Raw genomic sequence first — 26,397 nt, forward strand, 5'->3', positions numbered from 1 at the left:
AGGGAAGATTGAAAGGAGCATGGTTTGAGAGAGAAAATAAGAAGTTTGCTTTTCAACATATGAAGTTGGAGATGCCTATTAGACACACCTAAGATTCTAAAGCAATGAAACACAGAGTAGAAAAGAAAAGAAGAACTCCTCATGGCACTGCTATTTGGACAGTCACCTAATCTATTGTACATTCTCTCCAGACAGCATGGAAACGACACTGGACCAATGGGACATCTCATGGCCCCTATAGATAAACAACTGTGAACATCTCATCTTTTCCTTTATTCAGTATTATGGTTTGCATGGATGGGCCACATTCTTTCCTCTTGCTTTTAAAGAATCCAGTCAGTTTGGGAAACCAACTAGTGCATTTGATTGGCATTTAAGGTTGATAAATAGCCTTGGCAGAGACAACAGTGAGAAGACCCTGGTCACAGACAAATGCAATGTACTCATCTTGAAAATGAAGATAGTAATAGGGCCTACCATTGTTGTGAAGATACATTAAACAAATTGATTATATATATATATATACACACACACCTTAGAATAACACTTGGACGTAAAGAAACCGCTCAATAAATGTTAGCCACTATTGATTAGCTTTTTCCTCCTAACGACATTTATTCTTTAGTCGTTTTGATGTGAGTTGTTTCCACTGAATTGTGGGCTTCTTTAGACAAAGGCCTGATATCTTGTCTGTTGGTCTACGTGTTTCCCCTCACCATCCTAATGCTTTGTCCAGCGTCTGGCCTGAAATAATAGCATAAAAAGGAAGCTCAATATATTTGCATTGAATTAAATTATTCTCCCCTTATGGATAAAGACCCCCAAATCTGAAGATCTCAGCATGAGGACCCATTGCCCACCTCCGACCCCCAGGGCCGGGGGTGGGGAAAAAGACCAAGCAGGCCACCGGCTCTATTGTACGTCACCGACCCACCATTCCACTGACACCTCCCTTTCCTAATATAAGGGGGTCATGGGATGGGGCCCCCCAAAACCCCTGGGAGTCAGAAGAAGACGGAATCTCGAACTGGAGACTATCAGTGGTAAATCGTGGGTGGGATTTGGTAGTTCGGAAAAGGAGGTACCAAAGCAAGAAGGGGGGGTGAGGGTGAGCAAGCTGGGGACGAACCAGAAATCAGAAGCTGCAAGCAGGTGTCAAAGAAGACCTGCTGTTGGGATGGCGCGGGGTCGGGGGATCCAAAGTCGCAGAGAGGGGTGGGCGAGGGAGGGAGTCTCGCGGAGGGCCGACTGCGAATGGACAGGGGCAAAGGCAGGCGATTGGACGAGGGAGAAGATAGAGTCCCGGTTGCCAAGGCAGCAACCGGAGGAGAAAGCCTTGGGAAGGAGGTGCGAGTGCGGGTCCCCCTCCTCCTCCCGGACCCCCTCCATCCCCTCCCGGAGGCCGTGCTGACGTGTCGGTCAGGGACTCACAACCCGGCGGGCACCGCCCCGCCCCGCCGCGCGTCCCCCCGCCCCCCGCGCTCCGCCCCCCGCCCCGCCCGGGCCGCCTCCTCCGCGTCACCGGCTCCGCGAGGTGACCACAACATGGCTGCGGCGCCGGGACTCCTCTTGTGGCTGCTCCTGCTCAGGCCGCTCTGGCGGGTACCCGGCCAGCCGGACCCGGACACCGTCCGGCGCTTCTCGCAGCACAAACTCTGCGCGGACGACGAATGCAGCAGTGAGTGCCCGGGAGGGCGGCGCGGGGGCGGGGGCTCGGCAGCGCACCAAGCCGGCCGGGGGGGCGCAGGCCGGGCGGGCAGAGCGCCGAGGTGGGCGAGCCCCGGGTCCTTGCGTCTGTCCCCTCCGGCCCTGCGGGCGCCCGGGCCAGCCGTCCCCGGCCGTGGGGGGGCTGCACCTCCCACTTGTTGCCAGCTGTTCATTTTTCCTTTGCCGACGGAGGCGGGGGGTAGGGGTGGGGGGCTCGGAGGTGGCCCCCGGTTTCCCCGGGGATCGCTCACAGCGTCCCCTCCTCCGGCCCGCCCCGGTTCCGAGGAAGGATGGGGTGGCGCGCCGCGCTCCCTGGGCTCCCCGCGCTGCCCGCAAGCGCTATCCTGCCCCCTCGGCGGGGACCTCGCTGGGTGCAGTCCGGGGGCAGATGCGCTAAGGGCTCGGTGGGCGTCTTCCCTGCGGCAGGTTGCTGGTGGGGCTCGGGAAAGGCTTCCAGGCGCTGCCGCTTCGCCCCTCTGCTTCACTGGGATTCGGGGCTCGGACCGTCTTTTGAACAGGGATTGGAGTTTAGGTTTGGGACGAGCCTGGAGTCCAGGCTTGCGGTGTGTTCCAAGGTGTCCTCCCCGGCTCTGCCTCAGTTCTGTCATTTCTGTGCTTGGAAGGCTCCTGCAAGCAGCCAGGCAGGGAGGGCACCGGAAAGGCCAAAATCTTTCGATCTCGAAAGAGGCCGCCTGGGACCAGCAGCCTCCTCTGCGCAGGAAGCGGAATGGTTCCCTAACCGCGAATTGGGGGTGGGAGGGCGGACTGCGGGCGTTGAGGAGGGCAGAGAGCCCCAAACTCAGGTGAAGAGGATTGTTAGAGTAAAAACAGTAAATACTGCAAGAGTTTTATAAACCCAACTAGCTTCAGCCTTAATCATTTGTGCTCTTGGGCTGTCTTCCTGTGTGTTTGCCGGACAAGTATCATCCTTGTGGCCTCCCGGCCGGTCTCAAATAAGCTTGTAAACTTACCGATAACCACTTCAGAAACGGTTGTTCATCTGTTGTAACCAGTACCTATAGAAAAATGTTCGTTCTGAGGAGGCCGAAGCCTACAGTTTAGCTATTTATATTCAAAATGGGTGTTATTCGAAACCAAATTTCACTATTTGAAGAACTGTAGCACTGCCAGCCGTTAGAGGAAAGGAAGGAGGCAGTCTTTGATTTGTGTTAAGCCATTCCTAGAAGTAACCCTAGGATTGATGTAAATAAACGACACGAAAGTGGAGCAACTTCCATGAATTGTTCCTGCAGTTTTCTCAGAGTAAATCCGGGTTATTATTGCTAATAATAGCAGATGTTTGCTATTCGTTGCTTTCAAGCACTAGCCTACCTGGGTTCCTCAAAACCAGTTACCTAGAGAATCACATCACTGATGCTTCCTTAGTATGGAGACATGGTGTTGGAAGGGCCCATGGTGGTCACATAACTTGAGAAATGGCATGTGTCAAAACAGATGTAACCAAACACAACAGGCAGCAGCTAGAGCAGGCTCTGGGTCTGTGTTGTGTTGCGTAAAGTGTTTACCTAGTAAGGTGTGTGCCTGTCAGCTGTCCTTGTGTGCTTTTCAGGTAGCTGTTCCTCAGTGTGCATTATGTTGTCATCTGATTTATTATTACAAATCTGCAGTGATCTCTTTTAAGGGGGAATAAGAGATACATTGCCGTTTCCAATTCTGATAGAATCCCCAGTCTTAAATTGTCCATCACCTTCAACTTGGCCTCTCACCTAATTATATCTGAACTAGGATGCTGACATGTATTAAAATAATAAGATTTTAGCTTTAAAATCCGAATAACCCCCTTTAAATCTATATGCTTGTCCCTCAAATACATATTTAAAGATGTGCTTTAATGTACTTATTGCTAATTGGCTGTTAGAAAAAGTGTTACTTCCATTTCATTCTTCTTTTTCTCTGCTACTTAATTGCATTTATTGTCCATTTCATCTTATATTAGAAACTGTGTATTTGGCCAACAAAAAGAAAAATATTGCTTCTACCAATTTCTAGATCGAGTGTGATTTGTCCTGCATTTTAAGACTGAAGGTAACTACTAAACAATTCTCATAGTTTTGCTTGTCCCTGCCACATATGATTTTGTTTATAGAAACAAAACCCACTTGCCTACTTTTGATTTTGTTTATAGAAATAAATAAACCTTAATGTTGGGTATAGTCAACATTATATACTTTCAGAAAAATAATATCTTGTAATGTGACTGGATCCATAATAGGGTGTGATGTCCTTTCCCATTAATTTATCCATCTACTGAGGGAGAGAGCAACTTGACTGCAAATGAAATGGACAGTGTTTACTGCTGCATGGTAACAGTTACAGCCACTTAAAGATATAGGGCCTTCCAGCGGTTAGTTCAAGTTAATTGACCCCTTGGGGGTTCTTGGGTGCTCTCCCCAATTACCTGTTATCTCTGCATTTAGTCATGCTTACACTAGTAGCATCTGCGCTCGAATTTACCCAACTGCAAAATGAAGCTTTTTATGATTATGCAACAGCAAAGACTGAGGACTAGACGGTTAGAGAGGGAACCAAGAGCTTCACTTGAGACCAGCCATGTGTGGCGGTGGACGCATTGGGAAAGTTTCCCTCTCTCCTGTCTACTTGCAGGGGGGATGTCATGATCTATAACGAATAAAGCTCTATAGAGGCTTTGCGCATATGAGTTGAAAGCGATTGGTTCCAGAGAGTACTGGAGAAACTTGATTGTTGTTTACAGTGGATTCTTATATTTCCTGATCAGCCAATATGGACTGTGGAAGTTGAATCCTGATATCTACTTGTTTTTTTCTCTCTTTATATACAGTGTTAATGTACCGGGGTGAGGCTCTGGAAGATTTTACAGGCCCGGATTGTCGTTTTGTGAATTTTAAAAAAGGTGACCCTGTATATGTCTACTATAAACTGGCAGGGGGATCGCCTGAAGTTTGGGCTGGAAGTGTAAGTAAAAATTTGACATACTTAATTTTCTTCCTTTTTATTGGCTTGTTTAGCACTGTAGTTTTTTTTTTAAATTTTATTTATTTATTTTGGGCTGCTTTGCTTCTTTGTTGCTGTGCGCGGGCTTTCTCTAGTTGCGGCGGGCGGGGGCTACTCTTCGTTGCGGTGCGTGGGCTTCTTATTGCGGTGGCTTCTCTTGTTGCGGAGCACGGGCTCTAGGCGCGCGGGCTTCAGTAGTCGTGGCTCGCGAGCTCTAGAGCGCAGGCTTAGTAGTTGTGGCACGTGGGCTTAGTTGCTCTGCGGCATGTGGGATCTTCCCGGGCCAGGGCTCGAACCCGTGTCCCCTGCATTGGCAGGCGGATTCTTAACCACTGCGCCACCAGGGAAGCCAGCACTGTAGATTTAAGAAACTGTTTCTTGGGGTCTTTGATGGAGTTAACCTGTCCTCTCTGCTAGACCGTGGAAAAAGAGGATGGTTCTGTGTCCCCAGCTGGGGACACAGAAGAGGGACTTCAACAGAACTGAACTGCTTCTGGCTATCACTCCTCAGCATCACGTTCTAGGCCTTACCAGCCACGGATGCTCCATACATAGTAAATAAGGATGTGGTGGATATATATACAATAGAGTATTATTCAGCCATAAAAAGACTGCAGTCTTGCCATTTGCAACAACATGGATGGATCTGGAGGTGGTTGTGCTTCGTGAAATAAGGCAGAGAAAGACAAATACTGTATGTTATCACTTATAAGTAGACTCTAAAAAGTAAAACGAATGAATGTAACAAAACAGAAGCAGACTCACAGATGCAGAAAACAAACTAGTAGTTACCAATGGTGAAACCTGAAAAATCTTAACTTCATTGTTTCAAAAAGGAAGTATTTGTGGACTTAATCCTGTAAAGTATGCAAGGTAGTGTTTCAGGTATTCATGTTGAGTTAATTTTAAAAATAATTTTTTTCTAAATTATTCACATACTTAATCATGTGTGCTGTTTCTGTTAAAAAAGCAAAATGTCATTTTCACCGTGTGCTTTCTTGCTTGTTTTGCTTGCAACTGCTGGGGCATCCTTTTCCTGCTTTTTTGGACAATTGCTCCCCCAAGTTCACTGAAGCAGCTCTATTCCCAGCCAGCTCTGTGGGTGCCAGGACAGCAGACATGGAAATCAATGACTTTGTCATGCTTTGATGTTTTTAATGAGGAGATTCACTAGGAGTGACCTGATTGGGAGGCTTATGAGCTCTTGTCCTTTCCTTTTTATGTGATGTGTGGACTGGTTATTTACTGAAAGTAATAAGAGTCCTCAATGCCCTTAGGATTGTACAAACTTAGAGAAACACCCAGTCCCAAATGTGAAAATTTTCACTCTCAATAAAACACCAAACAAACAACAGGAAAGAGGGCTTGAGAATCCCCCATCGGGAAAAATCGATTTATTTTGCTGGCAGTCCAGATTCCTAGGGAGGAGTCTTGTAAGACCAACTGGTCAGGTACAGCCGTTGTATTTAGGCGGGATCCCAGTTGAATCACCATATTCAAAGAAGAATCTATTCTGTTTCTTTCAAGTCTACTGCATGAGATTTCTTGATAGTCTGTACTCTTGGAACATTTTTTCCAAGTCCCTAGGCTGCGTTTTTCATATAGTGGTGAAGCTGGAGCGTTTGGATAAGTGAACTTGACTTTGCATTTTCCGTCTTCCACACCTTTGCTCACGACCATATTCACATCTAGAAAGCCTGCCAATCTTTCTGGTTCCCAACTCTGACCCTGCCTTCTTAGGGAAGCACTGCCCTCAGCTCCCAGCCAGAAGGGATCTTTGCTGTCTAATAATTGTTTAGGTGGCACTTTGTTTGCACTGCTCATGTGGCGTTCCTTTTACTGCCTTGTGTTGTAGTTAATGTGTGTACTGTCTTTCCTCCTGTGAAGTCAAAAGCTCTGTAATGGCAGGGCCCATGTCTTACCCATTTTCCTTGTGAATATTTCCTTTCAGGGCAGTGGCACTTATTTACATTTGTCTTAATAGTAGCTTATGCAGAATTTGTTCTCTTGAAACAGTTCCCTTTCCCTGCCTTCCCTTCCCTTGCCTTCCCTTTCCTTTTCCCTTTCCCTTCCCTTCCCTTGTCTTCCCTTCCCTTGCCTTCCCTTCCCTTGCCTTCCCTTGCCTTGCCTTGCCTTCCCTTTCCCTTTCCCTTGCCTTGCCTTGCCTCCCCTCCCCTCCCCTCCCCTCCCCTCCCCTCCCCTCCCCTCCCCTCCCCTCCCCTCCCCTCCCCTCCCCTCCCCTTCCCTTTTCTTTCTTTTCCCAAATCAAATCAGCAGTTCCTTGGCAGAGATGATATATGGAAGCAAAATTAGATATAAAGCTGACTTTCAGTCATCAGGGCCCATGATTCTGCATCTTTTTGTCAGATCATAAGAAACGGGACCCACTCAATGTAAAAATACGGAGTTTTTTATGACCTATGGTCTCAGTTGACAAAGATTATACAAAGATAAATGTATTTCCTTTCTCCACATAGCTCTGATTTGTTTCCCTTTTCCATATTCTCTTAATAAAATAAAATTTTCCTGAGAAGGAAGTAAATGTGTTTTCCCTCAGTCTCCTGTGTCATTTCATGAACCTTATACTTAAGGAAATTAAAAACTCTCTCTCCTGAGCTTTCAGAATGGTTCTTGTTTTTATTTCTTAGTTTTCATCCTGCAGCTTCTTTTTGTTTCTTAGAGTTTCAGACTTGAACTGCCAATGTAGCAATTTAAAATTGCCTTGTCTTATCTAATCTTCAAGGCAGTATTCTACTAAAACTGGCTTTCACATAGTTGCCAGATATAACAAGAGCCCTGGTAATGAGGATATTTTAGGGGTTATTGATAAGATAGCCTTTTTTTTTCTTTTTGTGCATTTGATCTGCATGTCAATCTCCTTTAATGATTGGAAAGAGATCTGCTTCTCCCTTTCAGACTGTAGCTAGCAAAAGACAGTGTATGTTTCTCAAGAGGACAAACCTAATATATCTTAGTGGTTAGTGCTATAGATAAATGGGATAATCTTCTATAGAGGTTTACTTTGCAAGAAACTAAGCTTGCTGTGTAATTAGTATGAAATTTATTTTCTCCCCAAATACTTGAAAATCCATTTGTTGAAAAAGCTAGTATAGCCCATGATATCAATAAATATTTGCCTTTTGTTGTAGTGGTCATGCATTTCAGAAATGTTTTTTGTTTTACTTATTAATTTTCATGGCTTTTTTTTTTGTTTGTACGGTTTTTTTTGGCTGCGTTGGGTCTTCATTGCGGTGTGCGGGCTTCTCATTGCCGTGGCTTCTCTTGTGGCGGAGCACGGGCGGCTTTCAGTAGTTGTAGCGCATGGGCTCAATAGTTGCCGCGCATGGGCTCTAGGGCGCACAGGCTTCAGTAGTTGCGGTGCGCGGGCTCAGTTGCTCCGCGGCATGTGGGATCTTCCCGGACCAGGGATCGAACCCGTGTCCCCTGCATTGGCAGGCGGATTCTTAACCACTGTGCCACCAGGGAAGTCCCCTCATGGCTTTTGTTTATTGGTTTAAGAAAGACTTCTAAGTACTGGTTTATGAGTGATACTGTGAAATGTGCAGATAAATTCTTGTTAGAGGTTATTTGGAATTGTTTCTTACCAGCCTTGATTTACATAGTTTTAATCACATAATATACAATAATTTTCTCTTATGCAGATCTTCTAGCTACTTCAGAAATCTCACTTTATGTGCCCTGTGTTTAAAATTAAGCTGAATGTTGAAAGAAAACTTCAGTGGTTTTAGAAAAGTTGCCCTTACAACATTCTGTACTTAAGTTTTATTGGCATAATAATCTCTGTAATCATAATAGCAACTATGCATCTCTTGTGGTTATATCTACCTATCTATATGTTTCCTCTCACTACTAAGAAGTCTCTCATTTATATTTCTTCTATAGAATTTTGATTGATATTCATTTCTTTTGCCCATTTAATATAGGTTGGGCGTACTTTTGGATATTTTCCAAAGGATTTAATCCGCGTAGTCCATGAATATACTCAAGAAGAGCTACAAGTTCCAACAGATGTAAGTTGTGGATTTTTTGTTGTTATTGTTCTCGATTATAAATTGGTTTATAACTTCATCAGTTACATTCAATTAAGTATTTTTGCAAGTCTTTGAATGTGTTTTGATCAAAAAAATAGTTAACATCTGTGTATCAGATTTTAATTTATTAGACACCTTTAAAGAAAGAAAGGAAGGAAGGAAGAAAGAAAAGTTTGAAAAGAATTTACGGGAGACTTTATATCATAATCTGATAGTTATACGTTGAAGCAGGTGTTCTTATACAAGGCTATGTATACTTACTCAGAATTTTTCTTTGCTATTTTATGTGAGGAAAAAAGGATGAAGAATTCAATATCTTTGTATTTAGTTATTAAATTTAGGAGGTAAATACTTTTTTTTACAAGTAAGATGAGAAGGTGTCTCACTTTGAAAACTACTCATTGAATAGCTTTTAGACATTTTAAGTATATAGAGATCAGGTTAAATTAATCAAACCCCAAATTATACTAGGTTTTCTTATTGACTCTAATGATTTAAGGGATTAGAGTTATGTGATAGATTTTGGAAAAGGGAACCTGAGCATTTCAGATGAGGTCCAGCCTCAAATCTGCAAGGTCCTGACTGCACAGTCTATAAAGCATTCATCCAGGGTGCACCAACTTAAAATAGCTTTGTGATGACAAGGATTTTGTGCTCTGGGATCCTCATTCCAGCTGATTATTTTCTGGAGTTTTAAAATTTATAAGAATTGATACTCATCTTCAAACAGAAATCTTTGAATAACTCTTTGGTGTGAGCTGCTGGCCTGGGGCACTTCTCAGCTGAGCTCGGCAGAATGGATGAAGTCATAGAGCCATTGCTGTTCTTGAAATTTCCTTGTCTTTTCGAGGGACATGAAATCAGCCCTATTGCCTGTTAGGCTTCACTCCTAATGAGGATGCTGCTGGGTGTGAAATACGCATGAGACAGCAGCTCACTGGTTACAGAGACCTCACTTGTTGGGGATTCTGCCTTCTCATTGTACCTCTCACTACATGCTTCCCTCAGCATTAAGAAATGGCTTAGAAATGCACGCGATGGGAAGAGGAATCATTCATCCTTACCACACTTGTCAGGTCTCTCCAGAGTATTGTGAGAGTTTAGTTAGGAGAAGGAGATTATCTTTGTTGGTTTTTTAACTTTTCCTTCTGTTTAGGACCCATTTTATGTCAATTTGTTTACTAGCAGAGGAAAGGAAGAATATAGACTTACAGGGAGTCTAAAAGCAGATCTTATTGACAGCTAATCAGAACCCTGATTTAGAGTAGAATGTATCCCCCACTGAATCTTGTTTTCAAGCTATACTTGTGGTGATACTTAATTGGGGAGCCCCTTGACACCATTCTCTGTTCCTTAACATTTCTACTTCCCTGCACCTGTATTTCAGTAAGATGCTTCTTAAACTGAGTTATCTTTCCCAATCCAAGGAAAAAATGAGCCAGAAATCTGTTGTAGACTTAGAGCCTGTCAGCTAGGTGATTCTCCCTGTTTCCAGCTGGGTAAGCAGAGAAGCACAGCCTAGAGGGGAGGATGATGGAGACGCTGGGTGGTCTTCCAGCTTCTCCTGGGCAAATTAGTATGAGGTAAATTCCCAGAACATCAGGCATAGGTATTGGAAGTCGGGGGACCTAATAAATGATACCCTACTTTTCCCTACTTGTGCTTAGAACAAATTGAGAAACCCAGGAGTCAGGTAGATGGAGACCAAAATGTCACCATTACTTACTGGTAAAGCTTTTTGGAGAACACGGCTCAAGTGTGTGGAAATTAATGGGCTTTTGAACATTGCAGTCTAGAATAAGACAGACTTACCCAGCCACCGGCAGAGCTAGCCAAGTGGGGGTCTCCCCAAGGGGGGTCTGTCCCTGTAAAACTGACAGCATGGAAGAGAGAGGCTGTGTGTCCCTTCCATCCAATCTCAAGCAGAAAACAGGGATGGTGCAGAGCAAACCCACCAGCCACATGAATCATTCCTCCCCTGGGGAAGAGAGAATGAAGGGAAGCCAGGAGGAGCATTACTCAGGTAGAAGTCCTTCCTCATGGAAGCAGGAAGCCAGGGAAAAGTGGGTTCCATCCTCCTATCTCCCGACTCCCCAAGGTTGGCACAAAAGCCCCTCTAGAGCCAAACATGAATTTGAGATCATCTCTGTCATTAGCCGGGGTAAGCGTTTGCTCTTGTGACACTCGGTTAGTGACACACTAATGTTTTTTCCTTCCCTTGCAGGAGACAGATTTTGTTTGTTTTGATGGGGGAAGAGATGATTTTGATAATTATAATGTAGAAGAACTTCTAGGATTTTTGGAATTGTACGATTCTGCCACTGGAGATTCTGCGGAAGTTAAAGAAGAAACTTCTCAGCATGTGGAAGAACCTCCTGAAACGTCTAAGGGAAGTGACCCTGAACCTGAGCCAGTAGAACCCAACTCAGAGGAAAGTGAAAGTATGTTATCAGAAAACACTAAGGAACTCAGGGAAAGACACGAGGCTCAGAAGAGCCGCCCCCGTGTAAATAGTCAAACGGGTCACGCTCAGGGAGAGCGTTCTTCGTTTGAACCTTTTGGAGAAATGCTGCAAGATAAGTTAAAAGTGCCAGAAAGTGAAAACAACAAAACCAGCAATAGTTCTCAGGTCTCGAATGAACAGGAGAAGATGGATGCTTATAAACTTTTGAAAACAGAAATGACTCTGGACTTGAAAACCAAATTTGGCTCAACTGCCGATGCACTTGTATCAGATGATGAGACAACCAGACTTGTTACTTCGTTAGAGGATGATTTTGATGAGGAATTGGATGCTGAGTATTACACAGTGGGGAAGGAAGAAGAGGAGGGTGAAGAAAACTTTGATGAGCCGCCATTACTAACCTTTATAGGTGGAGAAGATACGAAAGCTCCAGCGAACTCCGGAGTTGAGAAACATTCAACAGAGAGAGAGCAGAATTCAAATGAAGTCCATGAAGTTGAGGAAACTCAGACCCCTGGCATCAAAAACGGTGCTAAAAATATACTAACAACCTGGGACGGTACCATCTCCTCTGATGTCACAGAAGGTAAAGAAAACACAGGTACAGATTTAGAGAGTACTGAATCAAAGGAAGAAAAGGAAGGGGGTCATGCATTAGTCCTGGACAGCAAACTGGGGAAACCACAACGTGCAGTAGATCATATTGACCCTGAAAAGGCAGCAGACGGCCTTTGGAATGTGGAAGTCCCTAACACAAATAATGACAAAGACCCAGAAGTGGACACAGAACTTCACATTAAAGGAAAAGGGCGGAAGGTTGAGGAACCCGAGAGGGACCTGGTGCAGGATGAGGCAGGATTAGAGGAGGAGACGCGAGAAGGCATGACTGTGCGTGTTCCTTCTCAAAGCGGCCACCTCAGCTCCTCGCCAGCGGCTGAAAAGGGTACAGAAGCATTAAAACCAGCCTTTGCCAACCAAGAGGATGACCTAAAAGGAGCAGCTGTTCATATCGCAAAAGAAATGCTCCGTGAAGAAAAGCCTGGAGGGCAGAGTTTGGAAGGTGCCTCAGAGAGGGAATCGGTACCTAAAGCGGCCGGGAATCAAAGGGACGAAGGAAAGATGAAACAGGAGTCCGTGGGTGTGGCACCACTCTTGGGCGGTCATCAGCATAATGCTTCCAAAGAGAGTATACAGGAAGTAGATGGTTCGGTAAACAGACCAAAACCACACATGCTTTCGGGGGAGCATCCAAGTGAGGAACTTATAAAGGAATGGCTTCTTAAACCTCAAAATCAGACTGGACCCTCCTCCCCAGGTGAAATTGGTTTGCCGAGAAAACCAGCAGAAGAGGGTCCCATTCTGGGAAGAAATCTTTCCTGGCAGCAAGGAGATGGGGCTGCCGCAGTGAATGAGCCAGTGAGGGAAAAGAGAAGGCTCTCTGAGGAAGAGGCCACAGAGGTCACGGCGGACGCCTCGGATGAAGGGCACAAGCCGCTGCCGGCCACGCAGGAGGTAGGAACAACGGGCCAAACTGATAGCACAGAGGCACCAGGTTTCCACACTGAAAAACCAGAAGCAGAAGATGATGACTACAGCCCCGAAGAACTACTGGAGGATGAAAATGCTGTAAGTGCAAAACAGTCTAAAGAAAAAAGCCCTGAGATTCAGGACAAGAGGTTAGATGTTGACCTGCAAGTCCCTGAAAAAGCTGTTTTAGGCGCCATTAAGACTGATCCTGCAACTGAAGAAAACAAAGAAGAAACTAGTAATATATTGGAAAATGAAAGAAAAAATGAGACTGCAGGTAAAGGGGTAGACAGTCTAGGCAGGGACCCAGGTAGTCCGATGGTGGAAAAAGAAGAAAGCTCTCATGGGGATCAGAAAGCACAGAGACCCTCTGAAGGAAGTGACTTTCCTGGCAAGAAAGAAAATCAGACTCCAGAGTTCAGTGAAGCGTCTCAGAATAAAGATCCTGATTCTCTTAAAGAAGACAACCTTGAGGAACACCTGAAGACCTCAGGGCTTGCAGAGAAGCCTGGGATAGAACTCTGGAAAGAGGATGAGGAGGATGTACATAAACTCGTGGGTGCAGGAAGCCAGGGGTCTGCTTCTGAGGACCATGATGATGACCCATTCCCCTGGGCTCCACGTACACCCGTACAACCTGAGCACAGCGTCCGCATGGAGGACTTGCCCATAATCAGCAGCTTCTTTAAAGATCAGCCGTCTCTGCAGCGGTTCCAGAAGTACTTTGACGTCCATAAGCTGGAAGCCATGTTCCAGGACATGTTATCCAAGCTGAAGTCGGCACAGCGGGAGAGCCTGCCCTATAATGTGGAGAAAGTCCTGGATAAGGTCTTTCGTGCTTGGGAGTCACACATTCTGAGCGAGGCAGAGAAGATGCTCGATGCTCGTGTGATGGAAAATAGAGACCTGGGGATGAAGGACAGTAGCATCTTTGAAGAGGCTGCGGTGCTAGATGATGTTCAAGACCTGATCTATTTCGTCAGGTACAAACACTCCACGGTGGAGGAGACTGCACCCCTGGCAGCGGCGCAGCCTGCAGAGGAAGGCTGGGGTGGACCAGCGGAAGGTGAGGTGCCCACCCATGGCCTTGTAGGGTTGGGCTTGAGAAACGGGTGTGGGGACCAGGGGGCTGCTGAAGCACCTCGTGCCGTGCTTGTAAAGCTCCGTCCACAGGTCCCAGCGTGCCCAGAGGTGAGGGGCAGCACGGGGACGCCCACACGGCCCTTCCCGCCTTCTTTCTTGGAGGCTGGAGCGTGGATAAGGATTTCTTGCCCTGCTTTTCCCTTAGACAGTGAGACTGGTAGCATTCTCAGAAGGAAACTTCATAAAAAGAGAAAGATACGAACAAGAAAATGACGCACAAAGTAGACCTGTTAACAACGTACAGGTTTCATGAAAGGGCTTTTTTGAACACATAGAATAACTGCTGTCTGTCCAGGGATTGACTGGCATAACTTTTAACTCGATGCCTTGCCTGAGTTTCTTCATTCCCTCCAGCTTTCATCTTTGGTGGATGCCGTGTTCTTTCCTGCCTCTTTAGGGCAGTCACTTAGGTAGTTCAATTCTACCAGGCCCTCGGGTTCTCGCATTCAGATTGATCAAGGATCAAACCAGGATGCAGAGCCTTCTAACACAGCACTTGGCGGAGAAGCCGTTGAGGAAATAGTGATTGAACTGACCCTGAGCCAGCATCCTAGATAAGCTGATTGCTAGCTGCATAGTCTTTTCTCTGTCCCCATGCTTTTCAAATGGAGGCATTTGAACTGAGGGTATACGGCAGACTAACAGGGGGACATAAAGCCACAGAAAAAATGTATCTTCCCAGAATGCCAATTTGGAGACGGGAACATTTTTACTTTTAATCAAAGCAGCTATATTTTGGATTAGAATGCAAAACTCAAATGAATTTTCAGGGTAAACTATGAGGTTTCAAAGAAATTCACCTTTGCTGTGGGTCACGTTGGGCTATGCTCTGAGCCTCTTAGGAACAGAAATGAGTTCACTCCTGACTCTTGGAGGTACTTTGAAAATATTTGAAAGGCACTTCAGCGAGCTGCCTTTTTATGTAATGCCCTTCTCTGGGCTAGCTCTGTGAAACAAGCATGCTTGTGTATGAAGGGGGTCTGTTATTTCTGGGTAGAATAGATGTCTTCTATTTCTGCTCTTGACTGGAATTCCCTTTTGCACATTTATCTATGTGAGCATATGTTGGTTTGCCAAGAGAAGTTAGGCTTATTGAAGTCCCTACCATAAATATGTTTATTTATGAAATACTTCGGGATGAAGGTTTTTTTTGTTTTGTTTTGTTTGTGTGTTTTGCCACGTGGCTTGTGTAATCTTAGCTCCCGGACCGGGGACTGAACCTGGGCCATGGCAGAGTGAAAGCACAGTAGTCCTAACCACTGGACCACCAGGGAATTCCCGGGATGAGGGTTTCTTTGTCAATTTCATTGTGTAGCTTAGGCATCTGGGAAGTGAAAGGAAAGCAACTGAAACTCTTTTTTTCCTTGCCCAGTTGTGCTCCACGGGATGCTAGCACACTGAGGGCAGGGGTGAGGGGCCCTGGAGATGTGTGGTGAGGGGCTGCTGGAGGGGGGCTGTCTTCGAGCTTTGCCAGCACAATGCATTCTTCTCCCCTATAGACATACAACCACCGCTGGAGGAGAATATTCCACAGGAGAACACAGAAGTTCTTATAATGCAGATTCCTGAAGAGCCCAGCCACTTGGATCAGCCTGTGACCAGTGACATAGGTACATCAGAAGTGTCCCAGGAGCCAAATACTGAGACAGCTGGAGACCCAGGTAAAGCTTGCTAATTTTTCTCTACAAACTAGAAGCCTTTCCTAAAGAAGCCCTTCTAGGAGATCTGTTGCTAAAGGTAGGAAATAGAGGGGAGAATAACACAGGTGTGAATGCATTAAAAGTAGGAAATCCCAGAACTAACAGAGAAAGGCAGGAGTCAAGACAGATGGAGATCAATCGTAGGAAGCAGGTCAGAGACCATAACCAACCTACCAACCAGTGCTTGGCTAGCATTAGCTTATGCAAGTAACTTAAATCTAAAATACTATTCTTAAAAAGCCTTATGCTCAAAAACAGTAGTTTGCTGCCAGACCAACAGCAGCAGAAACTCTGGGGGTGGAGACCAGCAATCTGTTTAACAAGCCCTCCAGGGAATTCTGATCTGTTACAAGTTAAAGTTTGAGAACCACTGCTCTGAAACTCACAAATTCTGTCTTCCCTCCATCTGCCCCTCCCCTCCAATAGAGTACATTGTAGCTTAGTTCTTTTGTTAATTTGCTACCTGGACATAGAAGTTTCTTTTAAAACAGTGAGGGGATATTTATGTCTAGATATCCTTATACTGTAAGATGAGAGGAAACAGTACAGAATTTTTGCAGTACATAACGGCCCAGTGTAGACGGACCCCTGTGAATAGTACTTAATCACTGAGCACAGTAAACATCCAGTGGGAGAGCGACTCATTTCATCTGGACTGAGAAAGTTGTTTTAAAAATAAAGTTTTAAAGAATGCAACCCAAGTAATAGTATCAACAGCTTTCTAATTTTTGTGTAGCTCACTCATTTTACCAATAAGTCATGACAGCTGATTGTGTTATTTTGTCTATCCAATATGGCAATATGAATCATTACCATTTTACGTTTTTAGAGGTCATGGTCTCTAACCATAGGTAAAGCATTACTCTGTGATACCACAGGCCTAGCAGCACTGGGCTGCCCCCCCTGACTTACCCCCCTTTAAAATATAGGAGAGGTCACAGCAGGAAGAGGAATTCAGCTAATTTGAGAAGAAATGGCATGTTAGAGGTCTCCTGTGTTCCAGAGGATGTTGCATTCATGTCTAATACTCTCCACTTTCTAAACTCTTGTAACTCAGAAAGGTTCTACTTGTTGAGAAGGAGTCATATACCAATAAGACTTATTACTCTCTTGCTTAAAAACATTCAGGGTTAGGAAAGATTTTGCTTGCAGAATTAAAAACAGAGGTCTTGCCTTGTCCTTTAAGTTCCAGCACAAAATGGCATCAACTACCTTTAGAGGCGGATCTTCCCAAATGTTCCTTCATGCATCTCAGGTGTTGAGGTGCTGACCTGATTGGGAAAACCTCACCAGTGGTCAGATTCATAGGTCAATAGCAATGGAATCTCAGGGCTGGAAGAGATCTGAGTGGCAACTAGTCCAACTTCTCACTAATTGCTTCTTGGACTGCTAGCTGTTCATAAGAAGCACCCCAGACCCAAATAACTCATCCTGAAATCTCCTCCCTACCACCCCCTCATGTGGAGATCCTTTCAGGAAGAGCTGGAATTCGACCTTTTTCACAGCGCTACACGCCAGGCCCCTACCTTGTAAGCAGTTCCCTTTCATCTCTCTTGGTGTTTACCATATTCCCTTTTGTGTAGCTGTCATTCATCCATTCAGTAAGCAGTTACTGAGTGCCTGCCAGGTGCCAGATACTGGTGCTGAGTATGGGTGCAAGTCTGCAAACTAACATTCTTTTTTTAAATTTTCAATTTTATTTATTTACATATTCTCTCACATAAAAGGAAACAAGAAATCCATCAGTTCTTAACCAACTCAGAATTAGTTTTTCAGATTTAAAAAAGATCATCCATTTGGATAGATTTACTAACACTCTTTTCTTACTCATTGTTTGCCTGAAGTTTCTAATACAGTGCTTCACCAGCACTAAATAAATGTTTGTTAAATGTGACAGTGTATATATGGGAAAAGCATAAAATTCTGGTTTTCTCAATCCCCATGAGTCTGTATTGTTCAGATAGCAGTTGCATTGCCAGGGATATGATGGAGGGACTGCTGGTGGGTAGAGTGGGTTGGAGGTGATGTTCACTTTATAATTGAGGATGTGATGGCTCTAATGGGGGTCCAGAAATTTTTTTATATAATTGTCTTCAGGAGAAGCACATATCCAGGCAGAGTGACTGATATTTAGTGGGCACTCAATAAATATTTTAAATGAAGAGAAACAAATCTTATTCTGAAGCATAAATAAAGTATTAGCTTTCTCCCTCAATTTTAGGGATAATTACAACAGAGGTCACTCCTATCGATGCTGTTGATGCAAAAAAGCAACTAGAAATAAATGCTGAAGAACCATCAAGTGTCACACCTTTGGAAAATGCAATTCTTTTCATATACTCATTCGTGTTTTATTTAACTAAGACGGTAAGTCTGACATACAATTTCTTCAAATAGAATGTTGATCATTGCAGTTTTCAAGTTGATTTTAAGCATGAGATGAAGAACTTTAAATGTCTTTATGAAAATTACTCCTGAGCCTTTGAAGGTAGCCTCTGAAACAAGCCGCAGGTGTGTGATGTTGGTTGGTGGGTTCTTAGCTCAGTTCAGCACTTGAGAAGGATGTGCTGCCTGCCAGCACTAGACGTGTGCACACCTGTAAAATGCGGTTCTTCCCTCAAGGACCTTTCAGTCTAGCAGGGAGATAAGGACTTGAAACACTATATGATATGGGAAGGAAGAGAAGTATTTACCGGATGGTGGAATAATATGTTGAATAAATTAATTCACTGAGGTGGGAGGATGGTCAGAGAAGGTCAGAAGTTAGCCGAGACATGTTTTGAGCAGGGTTGAAGGACCCGTGTGAGTTTGATGTGTAGTTTGTTGTTGAATAGGACTGGGGGAGATGCAGTCACACGGAAGAAGGCATGTTTGAAGAGTTGGGACATGAAGAAAAGGTTACTTGGGGAAGCCAGGGAAGCGTTAGTCCGTGTTATCCAAGTATAGAGTTAGAGGGTCATGGTCTTTTGGAGGGAGATGGGCACACATAAAGGAAGTTGTGTGTCATGATAAGTGATGTTAGGGATGGGGATCCTTTGAAGGTTTTAAGGAGGAAAGAAGTATGGTCATATTTCTTCTTAGAGTCACTTATGGCAGAATATTTTTTCAGATTTATCTGTCTGAGTCCTGATCCAAATGAGACATTTAATCTGTCCAGAAGCTTAAGCTTTTTAGGACTTAGCGCCCCCTTGTGGTATTTGTTGAAATTCGACGTTCTTCTTGGTAAATATGGGAATGAGCAAGCTTTCCGAATTTGGAGACAAAGTTGCCCTTGGAGCTATAGAGAAAGTATTGTCTCCAACAAAAATATTTTTCCTTTAGGTTCTGTTATTTCAAGACTTTTGTAGGAAAAGGGGTTATTTTTTGTTATTTCAAATGCAGTGAGGATGGTCTGGTTTCAAATCCCATGTTTATCATTTAGAAGCCTGGGCAAATTACTAAGTTTGACCCTCAGCTTCCTCATCTTTAAAATGCAGGTAATGCCTACTCCAGTTGTTGTAAGAATTAAATGAATTGATAATGTCAAGTGTCTCGTTTAGTGCCTGGCATTTTATAGGATCTCATCCCCTGCCTACTTCTCATTTGGATGGTCAGAGTGCAGTGTAAAGACATTGAATACCTGGGGAATTCAGGAGAAAGGCCACCAGGATGGGAAAGATGGAGGAAAACCAAACCATTTTTCAGTTTTCTCCATGGTTGTGGTAGTGGCAGCCACCCCGGTGATGGTGTGCATGACTTGTGCAGTTAGAATAATGAAATTTTCAGTGATTAAGGCAGTCTTAGAATTCAAATTTGGCTATCAGCATGAATCATCATCATCTTAGAATTCAAATTTGGCTATCAGCATGAATCATCATGTTAAAATTTAACAGCCTCCAAATGTGGGAGGAATTCTTCATTCATTTTATTTGTGGATATGCACAGAGCCCTGTTCTAGTCCTGGGCTGGGGGACACAGATGTGGTAGAGGATACAGTCTCTGCTTGAGGGATGGTGGGAGAAGACACAGACATGAATAGCAAGAGAAAAGGGCGCATGTTACAAACTAACAATGATTTGAAAGGTATTGTCAAGAAAGTATTTTGATGGCCCAGTATGTACAGAGTATTGTGCTAGGAATAAAAGAGTTTAAGAGGTATGAAGCATCATTCTGATTTCTGAAAGGCTTAAAAAGGGGTGTATCAAATCTATATGAAAATTGGAAAAATGGAAAACATGAAATCACTTTCGTGAAGTATCAAATAAGTAGATAATTATTTGATAGAGCTGGGGAATAATGGGGTGCTGACTTGTTTGGAAAAACTGCACCAGAAGTCAGATGCATAGATCAATAGTTAATGGAATCTCAGGGCCTGGAGAGATCTGAGAGAACAATTAGTCCAACTTCTCACTAACTGCAGTAATTTCCTCTACTACAGCCCTGACTAGTAGTTACGAGGTCTGGGCATCAAAAATTCCTAGTGTGATCAACCTACCTTATAAGGCTACACATTGCTCTGTTGGCTAGTTCATTCTTATATTGACTCCAAATTTTCCTCCATATGATTTTTTTTCTCTTAGAATCTAATTCCTTTTCTATATAGTAATCTTTTAAATATTTGAAGTTATTGCTTTAATTTGTGGGTTTTTTTTAGTGTTTTAGCATGGAAAAATTTCAAAATAGTAATAGTAAAGAGAGAGAAGAGTAAAATGAAATCACGGGCCCATCACTCGGCTTAACGGTAATTCCTTAATATCACCCATTATTTGACACATTTCAAAATCCCCTCCCCTCCTTTTAAAATTGTTCTTACTTAATTTGGGATCTTGTTGAAGTCCAAAAGTTATAAGGGGTTGATATATGCCCTAAATCAACTTTAATCAGATATATATTACATATAACAAAGTGTACCCATTTTAGGAATATGGCTCAGTGAGTTTTAACAAATGTATACACCCGTGTAAAAACAACCATAAGCAAATACGGAACATTTCCTTCGTTTGAAAAAGTTCCCTTGCGTGCCTTCCCAATATATCCCCCGAACTACCTGCTCCAGGCAACCACTGACAAAACTTTTTCTCATATAGATTAGCTTTTCCTGTTGTAGAATTACAATTATAAATGGATTTATAGTTAGGATTGAAATTGCCCAGTCACATGGTAAGTTTATTTTATCTTAGAAACCGCCAAACTGTTCTCAAGGATGACTGTACCATTTTATACTTCCACTAACAATTTCTAAAACTTCCAGTTGGTCACATATTTGCTAACACCTGGTATTATCAGTCTTAAATTGTAGACATTCTAGTGGGCATGTCTTTGAGGTTTTAATTGTATTTCCTGATGCTTTATGATGTTGAGCGCTTTTTCATGTAGCCATACTTTTTTGTGGGTTTATGTGTGAAATAGCTCTTCAAATCTTTTGCCCCTCTTTATTTATTTATTTATGTTTTTTTTTCAATTTAATTTTTATTGGAGTACAGTTGATTTACAATGTTGTGTTAGTTTCAGGTGTACAGCAAAGTGAATCAGTTATACATATACATATATCCACTCTTTTTTAGATTCTTTTCCCATATAGGCCATTACAGAGTATTGTGTAGTGTTCCCTGTGCTATACAGTAGGTCCTTATTAGTTATCTATTTTATATATAGCAGTGTGTATATGTCAATCCCAGTCTTCCAATTTATCCCTCCCCCCTTCTTACCCCCTGGTAACCATAAGTTTGTTTTCTACATCTTTAACTCTATTTTTAGATAAGTTCATTTGTACCCTTTTTTTAGATTCCACATATAAGTGATATCATATATCTCTGAATGACTTACTTCATTCAGTATGACAATCTCTAGGTTCATTCATATTGTGGCAAATGGCATTATTTTGTTGCCCTCCTTTAAACTGGGGTTTTTTCTTTCTAAATATTAAGGTCTAAGAGTTCTTTATATTCATATAGTTTAGATACAACTCCTTTGTCAGTACATATTGCAAATAATTTCTTCCAGACTCTGGCTTGGCCTTTCAATCTCTTAACATTGCCTTTTAGAGAGCAAATTTTTAACTTTGATGAGCACCATTTTATTAATGTTTACTTTTATGTAAAGTGCTTTTTATTTCCTGCCTAAGGAATCTTGGGCATTTCCAACGACGTGAATATTTTCTCATGTTTTCTTCTACAAGTTTTATAGTTATTCCTTTCATGATTAAGTCTATGTTCCATTTTGAGTTAATTTTTGTGAATGATGTGAGGTAAAGGTCAGGTTTCATTTTTTCCCCCCCAAATGGGTATCCATTTGCTCCCATACCATTTCTTTCCCCTTCAAATTACTTGGCACCTTGAGGTGAAATCAGTTGACCATATATGCATGTCTCTTGCTGGACTTTATTCTGTTCCACTGATCTCTATTTCTGTCCTAAGACAATACCACACGCTTTTAATTACTACAGCTTTATAATAGGTCTTGCAGTCAGGTAGTTCTTTTGCAAAATTGTTTTGGCTACCGCATTTCCATGTACATTTTAGAATCAACTTATCAGTTTCTACAAAAAAGCTTGCTGAGAGTTTGATTGTTATTATATTGAATCTATAGATGAGTTTGGGAAGAACTGATATCAACAAATATTAAGGCTTCTAATTAAGTTCATCTCTATATTCATTTAGATCTTCAATTTCTCTAAACAATGATTTGTAGTTTTCACTGTACAAATTTCATCTGTATTTTGTTTATGTATGCCATGTATTTCATGGTTTTTGATGTTGTAAATGGTATCTTTTTTACGTTTTGTTTACTTATTTTGCTGATGTGTAGAAATATAGTTGACTTTTGTATGTTGACCTTGTACCGTACTAAATTTACTTATTATTTACTTATTATCTTAGTACTTATTTACTAAATTATCTATTATTTCTAGAGGGAGTTGTAGATTTCATAGGCTTCTCTGTGTAGATGATCATGTCATCTGTGAATAAACACACCTCTTTAAAAAGTCAGATTAATTAAAGCATAATTTACATCTTGTAAAATTCACCCTTTCTGTGTACAGTTCTATGAGTTTTCACATTATTTGTTCAAAAAATTTTTGTGTCCCCTTTCTCTTGCCTCTCCTTCTAGGACGCTAACTATACATATGTTAGCTCACTTTATGTAGTTCCACAGGTCACTGAGGCTCTGTTCTTTTTTGTTGTTTTTTTTAGCCCTTTTATGTCTTTGCTTCAGTTTAAGTACTTCCTGTTGCTGTCTTCAAGTTCATTGATCTTTTCTTTTGTGGAATCTAATCTGTTGTTAAGCCCATCAAGTGAATTTTTTATTCCTGATATTTTTTTAGCTCTAAAAGTTCCACTTAGTCCTATTTTATATCTTCCATTTCTCTCCTTAGTATGGTCATTTTTTAAAAAATTCTTAAATATATTTTATGATTCTTTTAAAGCTCTTTAAAGCTAATATTCTGTCATCTCTTGCAATTTCTTGGTCTGTTTTTACTTATCTCTTAGTTATGGGATACATTTTCCTGCTTTTTTCCATGTCTAAAGTTTTTTTTTTTTTGGTTTGTTTGTTTTTGTTTTTTGGATGCTAGGCACTGTGAATGTGAATGTTCTCGGGTGCCTGGGTTTTGCTGGCTTCCTTTAAAAAGTATTGAAGTTTGTTTTGCTAAGCTGTTAAGTTACTTGATGATCAGCTTGATCCTTTCTAGTCTTATTTTTAAGATCTGTTAGGAGGTGTATTATATGTATAGTCTTTATTCCAGGGCTAGTGTTTCCCTACTATGATGATGTTATTCTTCTGTAATGTACTAAATGCCTTGGGCATTCATTAACATTAATTCATGCTGACTAGCTGAAATACAAATGTCTCCCAGCCCTGTGTTAACTGGGAATTGTTCAGCTTCCAGCCTCCTTATAGTTGTTCTTTTTGCCTGTAATTGTTCTTTGCTGATCCTCAAGGAATCTTGCTTACACAGGTGCTGCTTTGAGTTCAGCCCAAGACTGAAGGAGTCATCCTTGTAGATTTCTGGAACTCTTTCTTTGTAGTTCTCATCTTTCTGGTAACTTTCCCTGCATATTTCAGGCACCTCAGTCTCCCTGAGCTCTCGTCTCTGCCTCCTAGTGAGACTGGTGTACTCTGCTTTGGTTCTCCCTGCCTGTACTGAGGTCTAGAAAGTGCCTCTAGGTAGAAAGCTGGGTGATCACAGGGCTCACCTCATTTGTTTCCCTTCTCTCAGGAGTCACAATTGTGTGCTGCCTATTGTTCTGTTTCTGAAAAACTATTTTTTTTTCATATATTTTGTCCAGTTTTCTAGTTATTTTCAGTGGGAGGGCAAGTATCAGATTAGTTACTCTGTCTATAGATGTCTCTTTTTTGTTTGTTGCAATGTATTCATTGAAGAAACAGGTTTGGCTGCTAGGGGGTATCATAGTGTGGATTTTGCTAACTGCATTCCTCTAGTACAATTGAACATTTTCTCTTGTTCTTTATATTTCTTGGGAATTGGTTGGTCAGATTGGTAGTCAGATTCAGTTTCAATTTTGTTTGGCAAGAATACGTAATAGAAGATGTATACTTCTATCAGGAGGCAGCTAATGTCTAGATTTCCCTCTTTTTTTGATGTTACTAGTCATTGGTGACATTGACTAAATCTGTATCATAGGCTGCAGAATCGTAATTGACTATATTATTCCTACTTCATGTAAAGGCTGGGATACTTCTACAAAGAGAAATTTACAATCAACTATGCTTTACACTGAGATTTGGTGTGTATAGTTAAGGCAGTATAAATATTTGATTCTTTCTGTTTAAATAGTTTTCAAAATAATGAGTTGTCTTCCCAGCATTATCCAGAGATTCCCAGAGGCTTTTGTGTGTGTGTCTCTTCTAATTCTTTTTTAAGAATCATTATGATGTCATGAATTTGAAAATATTTAGTGTGTTACAATCCGCTGTAGTTATTATTCTTATCAGTGCTCAATTTCTCCCATTGTTGGTCAGTGGGAGCCTCTTCAGCTTGGCTCCTGGGCCCTTTTGACACCACCTCATGGTCACTGATACCTTCCTTGCTTTCTAGTGTAACTAGATGTTCCAAGCTCATTTTGTACATTTTCTGCCCAGATCTCGAAGGAGCTATTTCTCTAAAGAGCCCTGGTTCCTTTTAGTGGGAAATGGTATTTAGAGGCAACATTCTGGGTACTAAGATTGCTTATTGCTTTTGAGTTGGCCATCAGGTCTAGGCCTTTTTTAGAGGACAAAGCTAGGAAATATGTGGGGATTTTCTTATGTGAATATTCATCATGATGCCACGTGGATGCTCCCAATCAGAATTAAGGATGCTAGTGGAATTTAAGCTAACCACATCTATCTGACATTGTATTTCCTTTCTCCAGTGTTGGAAATCTCAGTTTTTACTGACATCAACATAATTATTTACCTTATTTTACAATATTCACATTAACAGTATTAAAAATACCAATATCAACACTGCCACCAGCGATACATTATTGAAAATACTGCAAGGATGTTTTGCAATTCTTTTTGTCTTTAACCTATATCCCACTAGGGTATGCCTGAAATAATTCCTTAATGTTGTTCTGCCACCAGCTTGATACACAGTTAGGTTAATTGTTTCATATTTGCTTTCAATTTTTAGGGATTGTTTTTTAAGATTTTTTTATTTTATAATTATCTAACATTTACAAGAGCCCAAGTCAATTTGTAAAACAAGGTCTATTCAGAGAAGTCTAACTTTTGTCCTAGTTTCATCCAACCTGTTGATACCCTCCTCTATAGGTATTTTAAAAATTAATTTCATTATCTACCCTACCATTAAAAAATAAGCAAATGATTTCTGCATCTGGCCAAGATAGATTTTTAGGTACCAGCTTTACCCTCCTAACTGAAACAGCTAAAAAGAAAAAATCAGACAAAATACATGAAACAACAGTTTTCAAGTCATCAGGTAACAAAGGACAGTAATTCCCGAAAGATAGGGAACAGATGCCATGAGGGCTACAATTGTTACATTTCATTGCCTTGAGAAAGCTCCCAGCCTGTGGCACAGAAAGGAGGAACCCTGAGTTAAGGGGATGGAGCTGAAAGTCCAGGGAAAGCAAAGCAGCTAGAATTCACAGCGCGGAGTACCAAAAGGAGAGCACTACACAGAGGGAGAACCCTAGGGATCTTTGAGAGGTCCCCTTTGAGTATTCATCAGAGTATTGATCAGCACATGAGTGTGACAAGACTATTCAAGGTCAGAGAAACACATCAGTGAGTAGAGGGAACAGTTGCTGACACAGGGCCAGGAACAGTACCTCCTAATTCTAGGGGAATTGGGTAGAGTTTCAGAAGGGTCTTGCCTCAGACTAAATGTTGCTCATGTCTTACATAACAAATCTTAAAAGCAAGACCCAAAAGAATCAAATTGTTTCCCAGTAATTTACCTGCATCCCAGGACAAAGCTTAAGAATATCTGTTGTATTAGTTAGGGTTCTCTAGAGAAACAGAGCCAAGAGGATATACATATAAGAAGAGATTTATTACAAGGAATTGACTTACACAGAGGTGGAGGCTGAGAAGTCCCACAGTATGCAGTCTGCAAGCTGGAGACCCCACAGAGCTGGTGTTGTAATCAGTCCAAAGTCCAACGGCCTGGGGAGCTGATGATGAGATTCTAGTCTAGGTGTGAGGGCCTGAGAACCAGGAGCACCAAGAATAGAAGACTGATGTTCCAGCTCAAGAAATCAGGGAAGAAGGGACAAATTCCTTCTTCTGCATTTTTTTCTATTCAGGCCCTCAGTGGATTGGATGATGCCCACACTGGAGAGGACAATGTACTTTACTGATT

At 42.2% G+C, this 26,397-nt stretch overlaps 1 protein-coding gene across 2 annotated transcripts in view; it reads left to right on the top strand.

Annotated features, from left to right (window-relative positions):
* The window catches only part of MIA3 (MIA SH3 domain ER export factor 3), a 78,864-nt gene that overhangs the window by 24,348 nt on the left and 28,119 nt on the right, over nucleotides 1-26,397 (top strand). Inside the window, exons 1-6 of one of the 2 annotated variants that reach the window (XM_061187312.1) lie at nucleotides 1,539-1,678; nucleotides 4,529-4,662; nucleotides 8,646-8,732; nucleotides 10,978-13,810; nucleotides 15,387-15,548; nucleotides 17,809-17,954. In XM_061187312.1, the coding sequence (XP_061043295.1) occupies nucleotides 1,546-1,678; nucleotides 4,529-4,662; nucleotides 8,646-8,732; nucleotides 10,978-13,810; nucleotides 15,387-15,548; nucleotides 17,809-17,954 (3,495 nt within the window). In that variant the 5' untranslated portion in view covers nucleotides 1,539-1,545. Of the gene's footprint in view, nucleotides 1-1,538; nucleotides 1,679-4,528; nucleotides 4,663-8,645; nucleotides 8,733-10,977; nucleotides 13,811-15,386; nucleotides 15,549-17,808; nucleotides 17,955-26,397 lie in introns of those variants that run through there. The other variant, XM_061187313.1, reaches the window with a different exon arrangement.

This window comes from Eubalaena glacialis, chromosome 3 (assembly GCF_028564815.1).
Source record: "Eubalaena glacialis isolate mEubGla1 chromosome 3, mEubGla1.1.hap2.+ XY, whole genome shotgun sequence".
NCBI classification, from domain to species: Eukaryota; Metazoa; Chordata; class Mammalia; order Artiodactyla; family Balaenidae; genus Eubalaena; species Eubalaena glacialis.